The sequence below is a fragment of the Bison bison genome, unplaced genomic scaffold (genome assembly GCF_000754665.1).
Source record: "Bison bison bison isolate TAMUID 2011002044 unplaced genomic scaffold, Bison_UMD1.0 scf7180017864245, whole genome shotgun sequence".
Taxonomy (NCBI): domain Eukaryota; kingdom Metazoa; phylum Chordata; class Mammalia; order Artiodactyla; family Bovidae; genus Bison; species Bison bison.
In genome coordinates, this window is record NW_011494817.1 from 18,136 (window position 1) to 30,729 (window position 12,594).

Here is a 12,594-nt window from a genome sequence, read left to right on the forward strand (position 1 = left end):
ATTGAGTCAATGATGCCATCCAACCATCTCATCCTCTGTTGTCCCCTTCTCCTCCCGCCTTCAATCTTTCCCAGCATCAGGGTCTTTTCTAGTGAGTCAGTTCTTCACATCAGGTGGCCGAAGTATTAGAGTTTTAGCTTCAGCATCACTCCCTCCAATGAATATTCAGGACTGACCTCCTTTAGGATGGACTGGTTGGATCTCCTTGCAGTCCAAGGGACTCTCAAGAGTCTTCTCCAACACCACAGTTCAAAAGCATCAATTCTTCGGTGCTCAGCTTTCTTTATATTTATAGTCCAACTCTCACATCCATACATGACTACTGGAAAAATGATAGGTTTGTCTAGACAGACCTTTATTGGCAAAGTAATGTCTCTGCTTTTTTAATGTGCTATCTAGGTTGGTCATAACTTTTCTTCCAAGGAGCAAGCGTTCTCCAATTGCTTGGCTGCAGTCACCATCTGCAGTGATTTTGGAGCCCCTCAAAATAAAGTCTCTCACTGTTTCCCTTGTTTCCCTATCTAGTAAATGATAACAATTGTGTGGCATACTAGGGAAAACTGAGACGGGTATCATGTTGCTCTGTTACCTGAGTCCTGGCCTGGCTACCCAGACTGATGTGCGGATCAGTATTTTGGCCACATGAAAATCCTGGTTGAAAGCTCTGAGTTAAAGCACAGTGTTGATAAGGTCTTAGATTATTTCCCCTGGTATTGTGTCAGATTATTCCTTTTTCTCACAATGTACTGTTAGTTTGATCTACCAGTGTTGCAAATATGTACAGTTTATCTACCTTACTGCTGATGGACATTTAGGTGTTTTGTGGTATTTTTTTTTTAATGTTATGAATATAACTTTTGGTGGAAATAAGCAGTTATTTCTCTTGGTTATATTCCTAGGGGTGAAATTGCCAGATCATAGGGTAAGAGTACATTTAGTTTCATTAGATAATGATAGTTTTCTGAAGTAAGTATGCAGTTTTACATTCCCGTCAGCAGTGTGTGAAGTTCCAGCTACTTCATTCCTGACAGTGCTTTGCATTGCCATTTCTCCTTGTTGTAGACATTCTGGTGCGTGTGTGTGTAGTGGTATTTCACTGTACAGTTTTCTGATGACTGGTGATGCTGAGCATATTTCATACGCCCGTTGGCCATGTGGATGACTGCTTTTTCATTGAACTTTTAATTTTGAGATCATGGTAGATTCTTAAGTTGTTGGAGGGCTTTCCTTGTGTCTTAGCAGATAAGAATCCACCTGCAATGTGGGAGACCTTGGATTGACCCCTGGGTTGGGAAGATTCCCTGGAGAAGGGAAAGGCTACCCACTCCAGTATACTGGCCTGGAAAATTCCATGGACTGTACAGGGGGAGCCTGGTGGGCTACAGTTCGTGGGGTTGCAAAGAGTCGGACACAACTGAGCAACTAACTTTCTTTTCAAGTAGTTGGAAGAAATAATAGATTCTCTGTACACTTTTTCTGGTTTCTCCCAGTGGTAGCATCCTGCAAAATGATAGTAAAATAACAGAACCTAAATAACTGCCTTGATATAGTGTCTGGTGGCTCAGTGGTAAAGAAGCTACCTGCAGTGCAGGAGACACAGATTTGATCCCTGGATTGGGAAGATCCCCTGGAGGAGGAAATGCAGCCCACTCCAGTATTCTTGCTGGGATAATCCCATGGACAGAGGAGACTGGAGGGCTACCATTCACGGGGTCAGAAAGAGTCAGACTGACTTGGAGACCAAACGTAGCATAGTAGTATAGTCATATACAGGACATTTCTATCACCACAAGGATCCCTCATGGTGCCCTTTTATAGCATTACCTACTTCCTCCCCCTTAGCCACCTCTTCTTAACTCCTGGTCATCACTGATTTATTCTTCATTTCTATAAATTTGTCATTTCATGTATGTTATATAAATGAAATTATATATATGTAGTCTTTGGTGATTGGCTTTTTTCACTTAGCACAGTTCTCTGGAAATTCATCAATATTGTGTCATGTATCACCAACTTATTTCTTTTTATTGCTGAATGGTAACCCATAGTGTGGATACAACTCAGTTTTTAAACCATTTACCTCTTAAAGGACATACGGGTTGTTTCCATTTATTGACTGTTACGAACAAAGCTGCTGTAATTTGGGGTGAACATTTTCATTTTTCTAGGGTAAACATCCGAGACTGCAGTTGCTGAGTCATATGATAGTTGCTTGCTTAGTTTCTAAAGAAACTGTCAAACTGTTGTTTAGAATGCTTCTGCTATTTCACATTCCTTCTGACAATGCACAAGAGATCCAATTTCTCCGCATTCTTGCCAGCATTTGGTGTTTTCAGTATTTTTAAACTTAATTATTCTGGCAGTTCTTTAGTGATAGCTTGTGGTTTTAATTTGCTTTTCCTTAATGACTGATGTTGCATATTCTCTTTGGTGAATATCTGTTCATATCATTTGTATTTTCTAATTGGGTCATATATTTTTTTACTGTTGAATTTTGAGATTTTCTTTTATATTCTACATACTAGTCCTTCACTAGGTCTGTAGTTTACAAGTATCTTCTCCCATTCTGTACCTTGGCTTTTTATCTTCTAACAGGTCTTTCACAGAGAAAAAGTTTTAATTTTGAGGTGTAATTTATAGTTTTTCCTTTTATGGATTGTGCTTTTGCCTAGACTTAGATCTCTAAGATTTTCTCTGATTTTTTTCCTCTCAAAAGTTTTGTAGTTTTATATTTTACATTTATGTCTCTGATAGTTTGAATTTTTGTATAAACTATGAGACTTTGAAGTTAATTTTTTTTTCTTTTGCCTATGGAGCTCTTTTTACTCCAGTACCCTTTGCTAAAAAAGCTATTTTTCTTCTGTGGAATTGCATATGTACCTTGTCAAAAATCAGCTGGATATATTTATGTGTGTCTGTATCTAGGTTCTCTATTCTGTTTCATTAATCTATTTGTCAGTCCCTCTGCGAGTATCGCAAAACCATTGCTGTAGCTGTATGATATGTCTTGAAATTGCATAGACTCATTCCTCTCACTTCATTCTCTTTTTCAATGCTATTTTAGCTTTTATAGTTCCTTTGCTTTCCTATGTAGGTTTCAGAATAATCTTCTCAACCTCTCCAAAACTTTTTCTGAGGTTGTAATAGGAATTGTGTTAAACCTATATATCACTTTGGGGCAGAACTGATGTTTTTCGATATTGAGTCTTTCTGTCTATGAATATTTATTTATATGTTCTTGATTTCTAACATCAGCATTGGGTAACTTTCAGCATATAAGTCCTACACAGGTGTTATGGATTTTCCCCTAAGTGTTTCAGTTTCTAAGGAGTTATAAATGCTGTTGTATTTTTAATTTGGGGGTCCACATATGTATTCATTAGTCTTGTATAGAAATACCAGTAAGTTTTGTATGTTTAGCTTGTATCGTATGCCCTTGCTCAACTCCTTTATTAGTTCTAGGAGGTGTGTGTGTGTGTGTGTGTGTGTGTGTGTGTATGTGTATGTAAATTGCTTGGGAGTTATGTTTACTAGACAATCAGGTTATAGGGACACTTGTGTTATAAGAGATGTTATGTGTGTTTCCAGGAACAGAAGAAATTTTTTCTGTAACTACTTGAGTATGAAACAGCATACCATATTCTGCCCATCAGTTCAGTTCAGTCGCTCAGTTGTGTCCAGCTCTTTGCAACCCCACGAACCGCAGCAAGTGGCCTCCCTGTCCATCACCAACTCCTGGAGTTTACCCAAACTGATGCCCATTGAGTCGGTGATGCTATCCAACCATCTCATCCTCTGTCGTCCCCTTCTCCTCCTGCCCTCAATTTTTCCCAACATCAGGGTCTTTTCGAATGAGTCAGTTCTGCGCATCAGCTGGCCAAAGTGTTGGAGTTTCAGCTTCAACATCAGTCCTTCCAATGAACACCCAAGACTGATCTCCTTTAGGATGGACTGGTTGGATCTCCTTGCAGTCCAATGGACTCTCAAGAGTCTTCTCCAACACCACAGTTCAAAAGCATCAAATCTTCGGTGCTCAGCTTTCTTTATAGTCCAACTCTCACATCCATATATGACTACTGGAAAAACCATAGCCTTGACTAAACAGACCTTTGTTGGCCAAGTAATGTTTCTGCTTTTGAATATGCTATCTAGGTTGGTCATAACTTTCCTTCCAAGGAGTAAGCGTCTTTTAGTTTCATGGCAGCACTTACCATCTACAGTGATTTTGGAGCCCCAAAAGATAAAGTCAGCTACTGTTTCCATTGTTTCCTCATCTATTTCCCATGAAGTGATGGGACCGGGTGCCAAAAGTCTAAAATGAAAGAGACTACTTTCTAACCCCTGAAGATAGTAGAAGACCATTAGAACTGAGGAGATGGTTGAGGATCTAGGGAGTAATTGAAAATAACACCAACATTTTGTTCCTTAATTATGTAATTAGGTGAATGTGACACTATTACCTGAGGTTGGAAACTCAAAAGTAAAAGCATTTTGAGGAAACACAAGAAGTTCTGCTTTGGACAGGCTGATTTTTTTTGGATGTCTCTGGTACATCTTTATTGACATGTCCAATAGACATTTGAAGTATGAATTAAGAATTTAGTGGAAATGTTAGGGTTATATTGGAATTTCTACTTTGATATGATAGATGATGCTGTGGGAGGGAACATATACAGAAGGAGTAGCTATCTGAGGAAGAAATGCTAACAAAGGAATAGCATTTAGAGATATAATGGGAGAATGAGAAGACTGCAGTCACAGAGGCCATAGAAACTTCTCTTCTGTCAACATTTTACCTATTTGCCAAGATCCATCTTCCAGATATTATTGTCTGCCCAGTCCCATCTCCGTTTTGGTCGTGTTCTAATAGTAGTTCTGTAGCAGTTTCTTCTTCTTCTAGTCTAGCATTTAACACACTGCCATATTGTCATTAATTGTTTATATGTCTGTTTCTCTATCAAGTTTTTATGTTCCTTGCAGGCAAGAATTAGATCTGACTCACCATTGTGTTTCCTGTGTAGGGCTTACTTCTTAATAGCAGTTTGTATAATTGAGTGAAGTAGATTATCAGAAGCTTCTAAGGGGTAGAATAAGAAAAGAATTGAGAAGAGGCCGTTAGATTTCCCTTAGCACAGGGTAAGTGTTCTGCCCAGAATGGTGAGGAGTGAATGTGGGCTTCTCTGGTCTTCCTTTTCTCAAGTCTGTCTTGCCCTTTTTTAAATTCCCTCCCTCATTCCCTAATTCTGTCATCTTTTGTTTCTTTGATCATATTGTTTCACCTTGATAGAACAGCATTTCTTCATGGTACTTGTGAGAATGCCTCTGATCTAGCTCATATTCCCTTTTCAATGAAACTGAATGAATGGTTTTTATCAGTTTCTAGTTTTTGTCACTGAAATTCTCTAATATTCAGGTTGATAATATCTGTAATGCAGTTTTGTTTAGCATTCAATTTCTATTTGAATTGAACTTCACTTTTTTGTCTGTTTAAAAATATATCTTATTTTTCAGTTTAAAACTTTTTCAGTTCAGTTCAGTCACTCAGTCGTGTCCGACTCTTTGCGACCCCATGAATCACAGCACGCCAGGCCTCCCTGTCCATCACCAACTCCCGGAGTTCACTCAGACTCATGTCCATTGAGTCAGTGATGCCATCCAGCCATCTCATCCTCTGTCGTCCCCTTCTCCTCCTGCCCCCAATCCCTCCCAGCATCAGAGTCTTTTCTAATGAGTTAGCTCTTCGCATGAGGTGGCCAAAGTACTGGAGTTTCAGCTTCAGCATCAGTCCTTCCAAAGAAATCCCAGGGCTGATCTCCTTTAGAATGGACTGGTTGGATCTCCTTGCAGTCCAAGGGACTCTCAAGAGTCTTCTCCAACACCACAGTTCAAAAGCATCAATTCTTTGGTACTCAGCCTTCTTCACAGTCCAACTCTCACATCCATACATGACCACAGGAAAAACCATAGCCTTGACTAGATGGACCTTTGTTGGCAAAGTAATGTCTCTGGTTTTGAATATGCTATCTAGGTTGGTCATAACTTTCCTTCCAAGGAGTAAGCGTCTTTTCATGGCTGCAGTCACTATCTGTAGTGATTTTAGAGCCCAGAAGAATAAAGTCTGGCACCGTTTCCACTGTTTCCCCGTCTATTTCCCATGAAGTGATGGGACCGGATGCCATGATCTTCGTTTTCTGAATGTTGAGCGTTAAGCCAACTTTTTCACTCTCCACTTTCACTGTCATCAAGAGGCTCTTTAGTTCCTCTTCACTTTCTGCCATAAGGGCGGTGTCATCTGCATATCTGAGGTGATTGATATTTCTCCCAGCAATCTTGATTCCAGCTTGTGTTTCTTCCAGTCCAGCGTTTCTCATGATGTACTCTGCATATAAGTTAAATAAACAGGGTGACAATATACAGCCTTGACGAACTCCTTTTCCCATTTGGAACCAGTCTGTTGTTCCATGTCCAATTCTAACTGTTGCTTCCTGACCTGCATACAGATTTCTCAAGAGGCAGGTCAGGTGGTCTGGTATTCCCATCTCTTTCAGAATTTTCCACAGTTTGTTGTGATCCACACCGTCAAAGGCTTTGGCATAGTCAATAAAGCAGAAATAGATGTTTTTCTGGAACTCTCTTGCTTTTTCCATGATCCAGCAGATGTTGGCAATTTGATCTCTGGTTCGTCTGCCTTTTCTAAAACCAGCTTGAACATCAGGAAGTTCACGGTTCACGTATTGCTGAAGCCTGGCTTGGAGAAATTTGAGCATAAGGCACTATAAATATTTATCTCAAATTTGCAGGTTACTTATCATGTGATTGATCCACATTGTGGCCCTTTACCTATTATACCTTCAATAAACTAAAGTGTCTTCTTTCTGTCCTGAAAATTGAATTTTCATAGAAAGAGCTATAAAATACCTGGGTTTTTACTTTAATTTGTAAATATATACTATTATTTCAGTATCTTCCACATAAGAGCTAACTTAAGTGGGAAAAGTTGGTTGGATTAAACAAAAGACCCTTTTTCTTTTCAGATTGCAGCAATTCTCCGGAAACGAAAATTAGACTATTATTTACACAAACTGCTCCCTGAGATCCTACAGTCTGCTTCATTTCTGACTGCTAATGGGGCCTTGTTTATGGCTTTCTTTTGCATTTTAAGGTTGGTACTCATAATAACCACTGGAGATTAATGCAAATTTCCTTTATTGAAATAGAAACAAACAGATGTTTATATAAATGTTGTGCAGGTCACTCCTTGTTTATTTTTTTCTCTCTGGGACATGGCATTTATTTATCTCAAAGAAAGCTTGTAAAACCAGGAGTTGTGACCGTTTGGCCTAACATGTGATGTAAACTTCAAATCACTGCTGTGATTATGGAACAAAAGTGCTTTAATGCATCATGTATTTTCTGGGGCCCACTGTATTTACTGCGTTGTTAATGAGGATTTCTTAACTTTTCAGTTTTATAGATTTGAAATTCAAAGCAACTGTCCATGATATAGCTTAGGTCCATATGTAGTGAACGGACTTCAAAAGGACCATAAAATGCTTGTGTTTATCTATGAAACTCCTGGCATATCCTACTGGTGAAACTTTTGGTCTTGATTCAGTGCATTATCTGTTTCACATGCTTCATGCTATATATATGCAGTTAGAATTCAGTTTTTGGTATTGTGATGTACCTAACATATTTAGTAGATATTTACTTTTTATCTTTCAAACAACGCAAACTAGTTATTTAATTTGTCAAATTGAAATACTTCACATTCTATTAATATTATGTTACCCACTTAGTATTGCCAAAGTTATTCTGCAGGTAGAAATATAATTTCCAGGTGTCTTTCATAGATTCTTTTTCCTTAAGAACAATAACATTTATAAACTTTTAAATTGTGCAGAAAATAATTGATATAATTTATCCTATTGAGTAAATAAATCATGCCTTTAAATTGACCTGAATAATCTGTGCAAGAAACTCTTTATCATGTAGTCTCTGGAAAGTTTCTAATACTTGTTAAAACTCTAAAAATAGAGTTGTACGATAATTAGATTTAATAATAATAAATTGTTCTTGAAGCATATTTATGTTATGTGAACCCTTTGGTTAAGTTGTGAAAACATTAAATACTAATTATAAGATAACATCTATGTTCTTTCTATACCTGAGTCACTGAGTTATTTTCCTTTAATTCTTACATTCAATAATTTATTAAGCCATTTGTCGATTTTATTAGAGGGAGAACCACCTCCACTTTTCTCAGGCAGAAAGTTTCTGATGCCCATTGCAGAAATACCTATGTTATTTGTAAATTTTCTAATTTTTTAAAGCTAAGCTTCAGTTGAAAAGATAATTTTATCTGTGATTCTTGATCCTTATCTGTATGTATATAGCAAATATTTTTTCCTATAATAAATCATTTAGCAGTTGAGCACCATTGTTCAGATACTTTCTTATTATTTTTTTGTTTCTCCCCTTCTTAGGAATATATCGTCTTTGAAAGGAAAAAAGAATTTCCTAGTATCTCCAGACTTCTTTTTATTTTCTCTTTGAAAACCCAGGAAGTTAATGGCTATTTGTAGTGAAACACCATAGTGAGACACTTTGCAGATTCTTTCTTTCAAATGATGTATTCTAGTAAAAGAAAAGCTTTGTATACATATATAACTAAAAGATATAAAATATTTTAGTAAGTGATGTAAGAAAAACTTATCCAGGCTTGTAGAAGCAAAAGAGAGACATTTGTTGAATATTTATCATGTGTTAAAAAATAGAAGTAGTAAAAAAAAAAAGATATAATGAACTTATACACAAAACAGAAAGAGACCCACAGACATAGAACTAACAAATTTATGAAAGGGGAAAGGTGAGGAGTAAATTAGGACTCTGGGATTAGCATATACACACTACTGTATATAAGATAGGTAACCAACAGGGGACCTACTGTGATAGCAAGGGAACTCTACTCAATATTTTGTGTTAATAATAACCTATAAGGGAAAAGAATCTGAAAAAAATATATATTTAACTGAATCACTTTGCTATACACATGAAACTAACACGCTATGGTAAATCAATTATACACCAATAAAAGCTGAAAAAAATGTAGTAGTGATAATAATAGTAATACTGGTAACAATAGCTAATGTTTTCTCAGTGTTTCCTTTGTGCCATGCATGGTGCTGGGAAGGATCCCATGTGGCCCTCTTAGCAATTATGTATGAGATAGGTAATATATTTATTCCCATTTGATAGATGAGGAAACTGAGAACCTAGAGGGTTTTGCAGAGTGAACAGTATTGGGTCCAGGGAATGTCTGAATGAATATAACATTAAATGACTGCAAGGAGAGATACCTATTAGTTTGCTGTTGTAGTAGCCTGAAGAAGAGGTGGTGAGGGACTTGACTGAGGCAAAGGCAGTAGGTTGGAGAGGAATTTGAGAGATAAATTGTATATGGAAATACTTAAGTGGATGATTTCATGTATGGAAGACAGAGAAGCCAAGGATGTCTCCAAATGCCACACGTAGGTGAATAAGTAGTTGTTGATGTCATTAACCTAGGAAAAGACAAGGAAGAGCAAGTTCATGGAGCCTGGGGAGAAGAAGAATGAGCTTGGCTCTGGTCCTGTTGAATTTGATTTGCTGTGGGACACCTAGACAGAGGGTGAACTGGGAAGGGGAACTCCTGTGTGTAATAACTGCAGTGACCAACAAGAAATTTTGTTTAATCCTTCCAAATTTCAATTTCAGGAAGATACTTGGAAAATTCTACTTATGGAGTCCCGGCTTTGGTGCCGCTTTGCCAGCATCTTATGTGGCCATTCTAGTTGAGAGAAAAAGCAGGTAAAATTTTGCATATCTACGTGTTTAGTAGAACCATTCTCACCCAAATTAGAGTTTTGCTTTTGTTTTTTGCTTAGTGTTTGTTGTGGTCCAGGAAGGAGAACTATTTCCACATATATTTCTCAATCTTGCAAATATTTGATGGAAAATTTGATTTTATACTTATTAATGTTTTTAAGCCTATGAAAAAGAAGATTGACATTATACAGTAAAATACCCATAGTCTTTGTTTACTATAAATCTAGAGCGTCCTCTAATGTGCCAAACTAAAGCATGACATGCATAAATTCCAGCTAAAGATCTTTTCTGTAACCACAATACCATTATCACACCTAAGAACATAAACAATAATTTTCTTTATTCATCTAGATTTGTAATTTGCTTTAGACTCATTACCTCTATTAAGTCAGTTATTATTTTTAAGATTTTTGTTATCAATTTGAAAATGTTCCATGTGGAATAATACGGTTTCTGCAAAATACTACAAATGTTATGTAAGTTTTTCAGTCAAATAAACTGTTGAAGTTAGACATTTGGCATAAAATAATTTTTGCCATCTCAAGAATATTTATTTTTACTTCTGAGACCTGCTTTGATTCCACCTTTATCCCAGATAATCAAGATAGTGTCATGTGTTAATCAAGACGGGGTCATCTTTCAGCTGATGAAGATATTTGTTATAATCATCGATCCTCTAGTAAGAATATAGATAGACCTTGTTATATAACTAAATATTTACCTAAACTACTTGTTATTTTTAAGTCACTAAGTCGTGTCTGACTCTCTGCGACCCTCTGAACTGTAACCCGCCAGGCTCCTCTGTCCATGGGATTTCCCAGGCAAGGATACTGGAGTGGGTTGCCATTTCATTCTCCAGGGGATCTTCTTGACCCAGAGATTGAACCCAAGTTTCCTGCGTTGGCAGGTGGATTATTTTACCACTGAGCCAGCAGGGAAGCCCTAAACTACCTGAGGCCATTTTAATGCATTTTTGTAAATGTAATAATATCTAACTTTTTGTGATTCTCTGATCATGCTTTTGGATTAGTAAAATTACTAAAATCAAAGGGTTTTATAACCCCAGCAAAATCAAGTCAGTATTGCTAGGAACATGAGCTTCCCTGGTGGCTCAGTGGTAAAGAATTCTCCTGCAATGCATGAGATGCTGTGACATGGGTTTGATCCCTGGGTTGGGAAGATGCCCTGGAGGAGAAAATGGCAACCTACTCCAGTAACCTTGCCTAGGAAATCCCATGGACAGAGGAGCCTGGTGGGCTACAATCCATGGGGACACACAAGAGTCAGACACGACTAAGAGACTAAACAAAAACATTGCTCAGGAATATAGGTTACCCCACCCAAGAGGAGAGTACAGAGTAGTCACTAAATAAGTGTGGATACTGGACCTATATTATCTGACTCGGGAGACTAGCTCTGCCACTTATTGGGTGACTTCTATGGCTTATTTCTTACCTGAAAAATGGAGATAGTGATTAAGTACTCATATAGTTGTTCAGAGAATTAAATGAGTTAGTTATGTGAAAAGTGCTTAGAAGAGTGTCTGACACATGGTAACTGTGTTGTGTTAAGTACTTTTATTATTTTCTCCCCTATAAGTAATGAGAGTATTTTTCTGGTGATTGTAATTTCTTGATCAGTTTATAAATACAAATATTGGTTTTTGGAAATATAATTTCAAAATATTCTAAAATAAGAATACTTTCCTACATAATTCTAGCACTATTATCACACATAAGAAAATTAGCAGTCATTCCCAGCTGCTGTCTTGTCCATACTGTCCTAAAATACTTCATAGCTGGCTTTTTTGAACCGAAATCTCGTCAAAGTTGATGGATGGTGTTCTGTTTCTTTATTTTCTCTTGATCTTGGTTAATCATCCATCCCACTTTTATCCTCCATGGCAGTGACTTATTGATATGACCAAGCCAGTTATCTTGTTGTTTGTAAAATCATTTATGATTTTGTCAGAAATTTTTCCTCACAGAATTGTTTAAATGGTATTTCCTGTGAACTTGAAGTTCAGTCAAAATCTTTGATTAGATTCGAATTAAATATTCTTGGTAAGAGTTTACTTCATAGATGATACTGACGCCATCCGGAGGCCCAAACTTCTGAGTAGTTCTAAGTTTGAATATGTGATTAAAGTGGTAATCAGCAGATCTTTCCAATGAATTGTTATTGATGATGAATTAGATGAATGGATTTCCGGATATTCCATAATCTCTGCTTTGCTGGAATAAAGCTCAGTTGATCATGACATCACTAAGACATCATTATTGTGAGATGGCTACTTGTGTGTGTTATATGTTTGTATATTCTTTATCCATTTTAGTGTCACTGTCACATTTACTTTATAAAATGTTTTATAAATTTTGTTGTTTTTCCCCTTACTCTGGTGTAATTTAAGTAGCAGTGAATTTTCTGGCCTTTGAGGATTTAGTCTGATCCTCTGTGAGCCCTCCTGGCCATGGTGACTCTTTTGGGCATGGTAGTTCTTAAGAAGTTGTTTCCTCTGTGGAAACTGATCTGCTTAAACTCACTCAATTCTGTCTCTAACAGAAAGTTATCCATCTCTTAAAAATTTTCCATTTCCCCAAAATTATCCATTTATAAAGATTTTTATATTTATTTGCATGAAGCTCATGCAAAATAGTCCCATATGATTTGATTGAATTTTCTGTTTTCAATTGTTATTTCTCAACTCATTTATTTTGTATTATTGCT

General features: G+C 37.0%; 1 protein-coding gene across 1 annotated transcript in view; it reads left to right on the forward strand.

The window, feature by feature from the left end:
- Nucleotides 1–7,034: 7,034 nt before the first annotated feature.
- Nucleotides 7,035–12,594, forward strand: part of TMEM135 (transmembrane protein 135) — a gene marked incomplete at its 5' end in the record, with an annotated part of 241,078 nt that continues 235,518 nt past the window's right edge. The window contains 2 exons of the mRNA XM_010847209.1: nt 7,035–7,162; nt 9,757–9,849. Of these exons, the coding sequence (XP_010845511.1) occupies nt 7,035–7,162; nt 9,757–9,849 (221 nt within the window). The remainder of the gene's footprint in view (nt 7,163–9,756; nt 9,850–12,594) is intronic.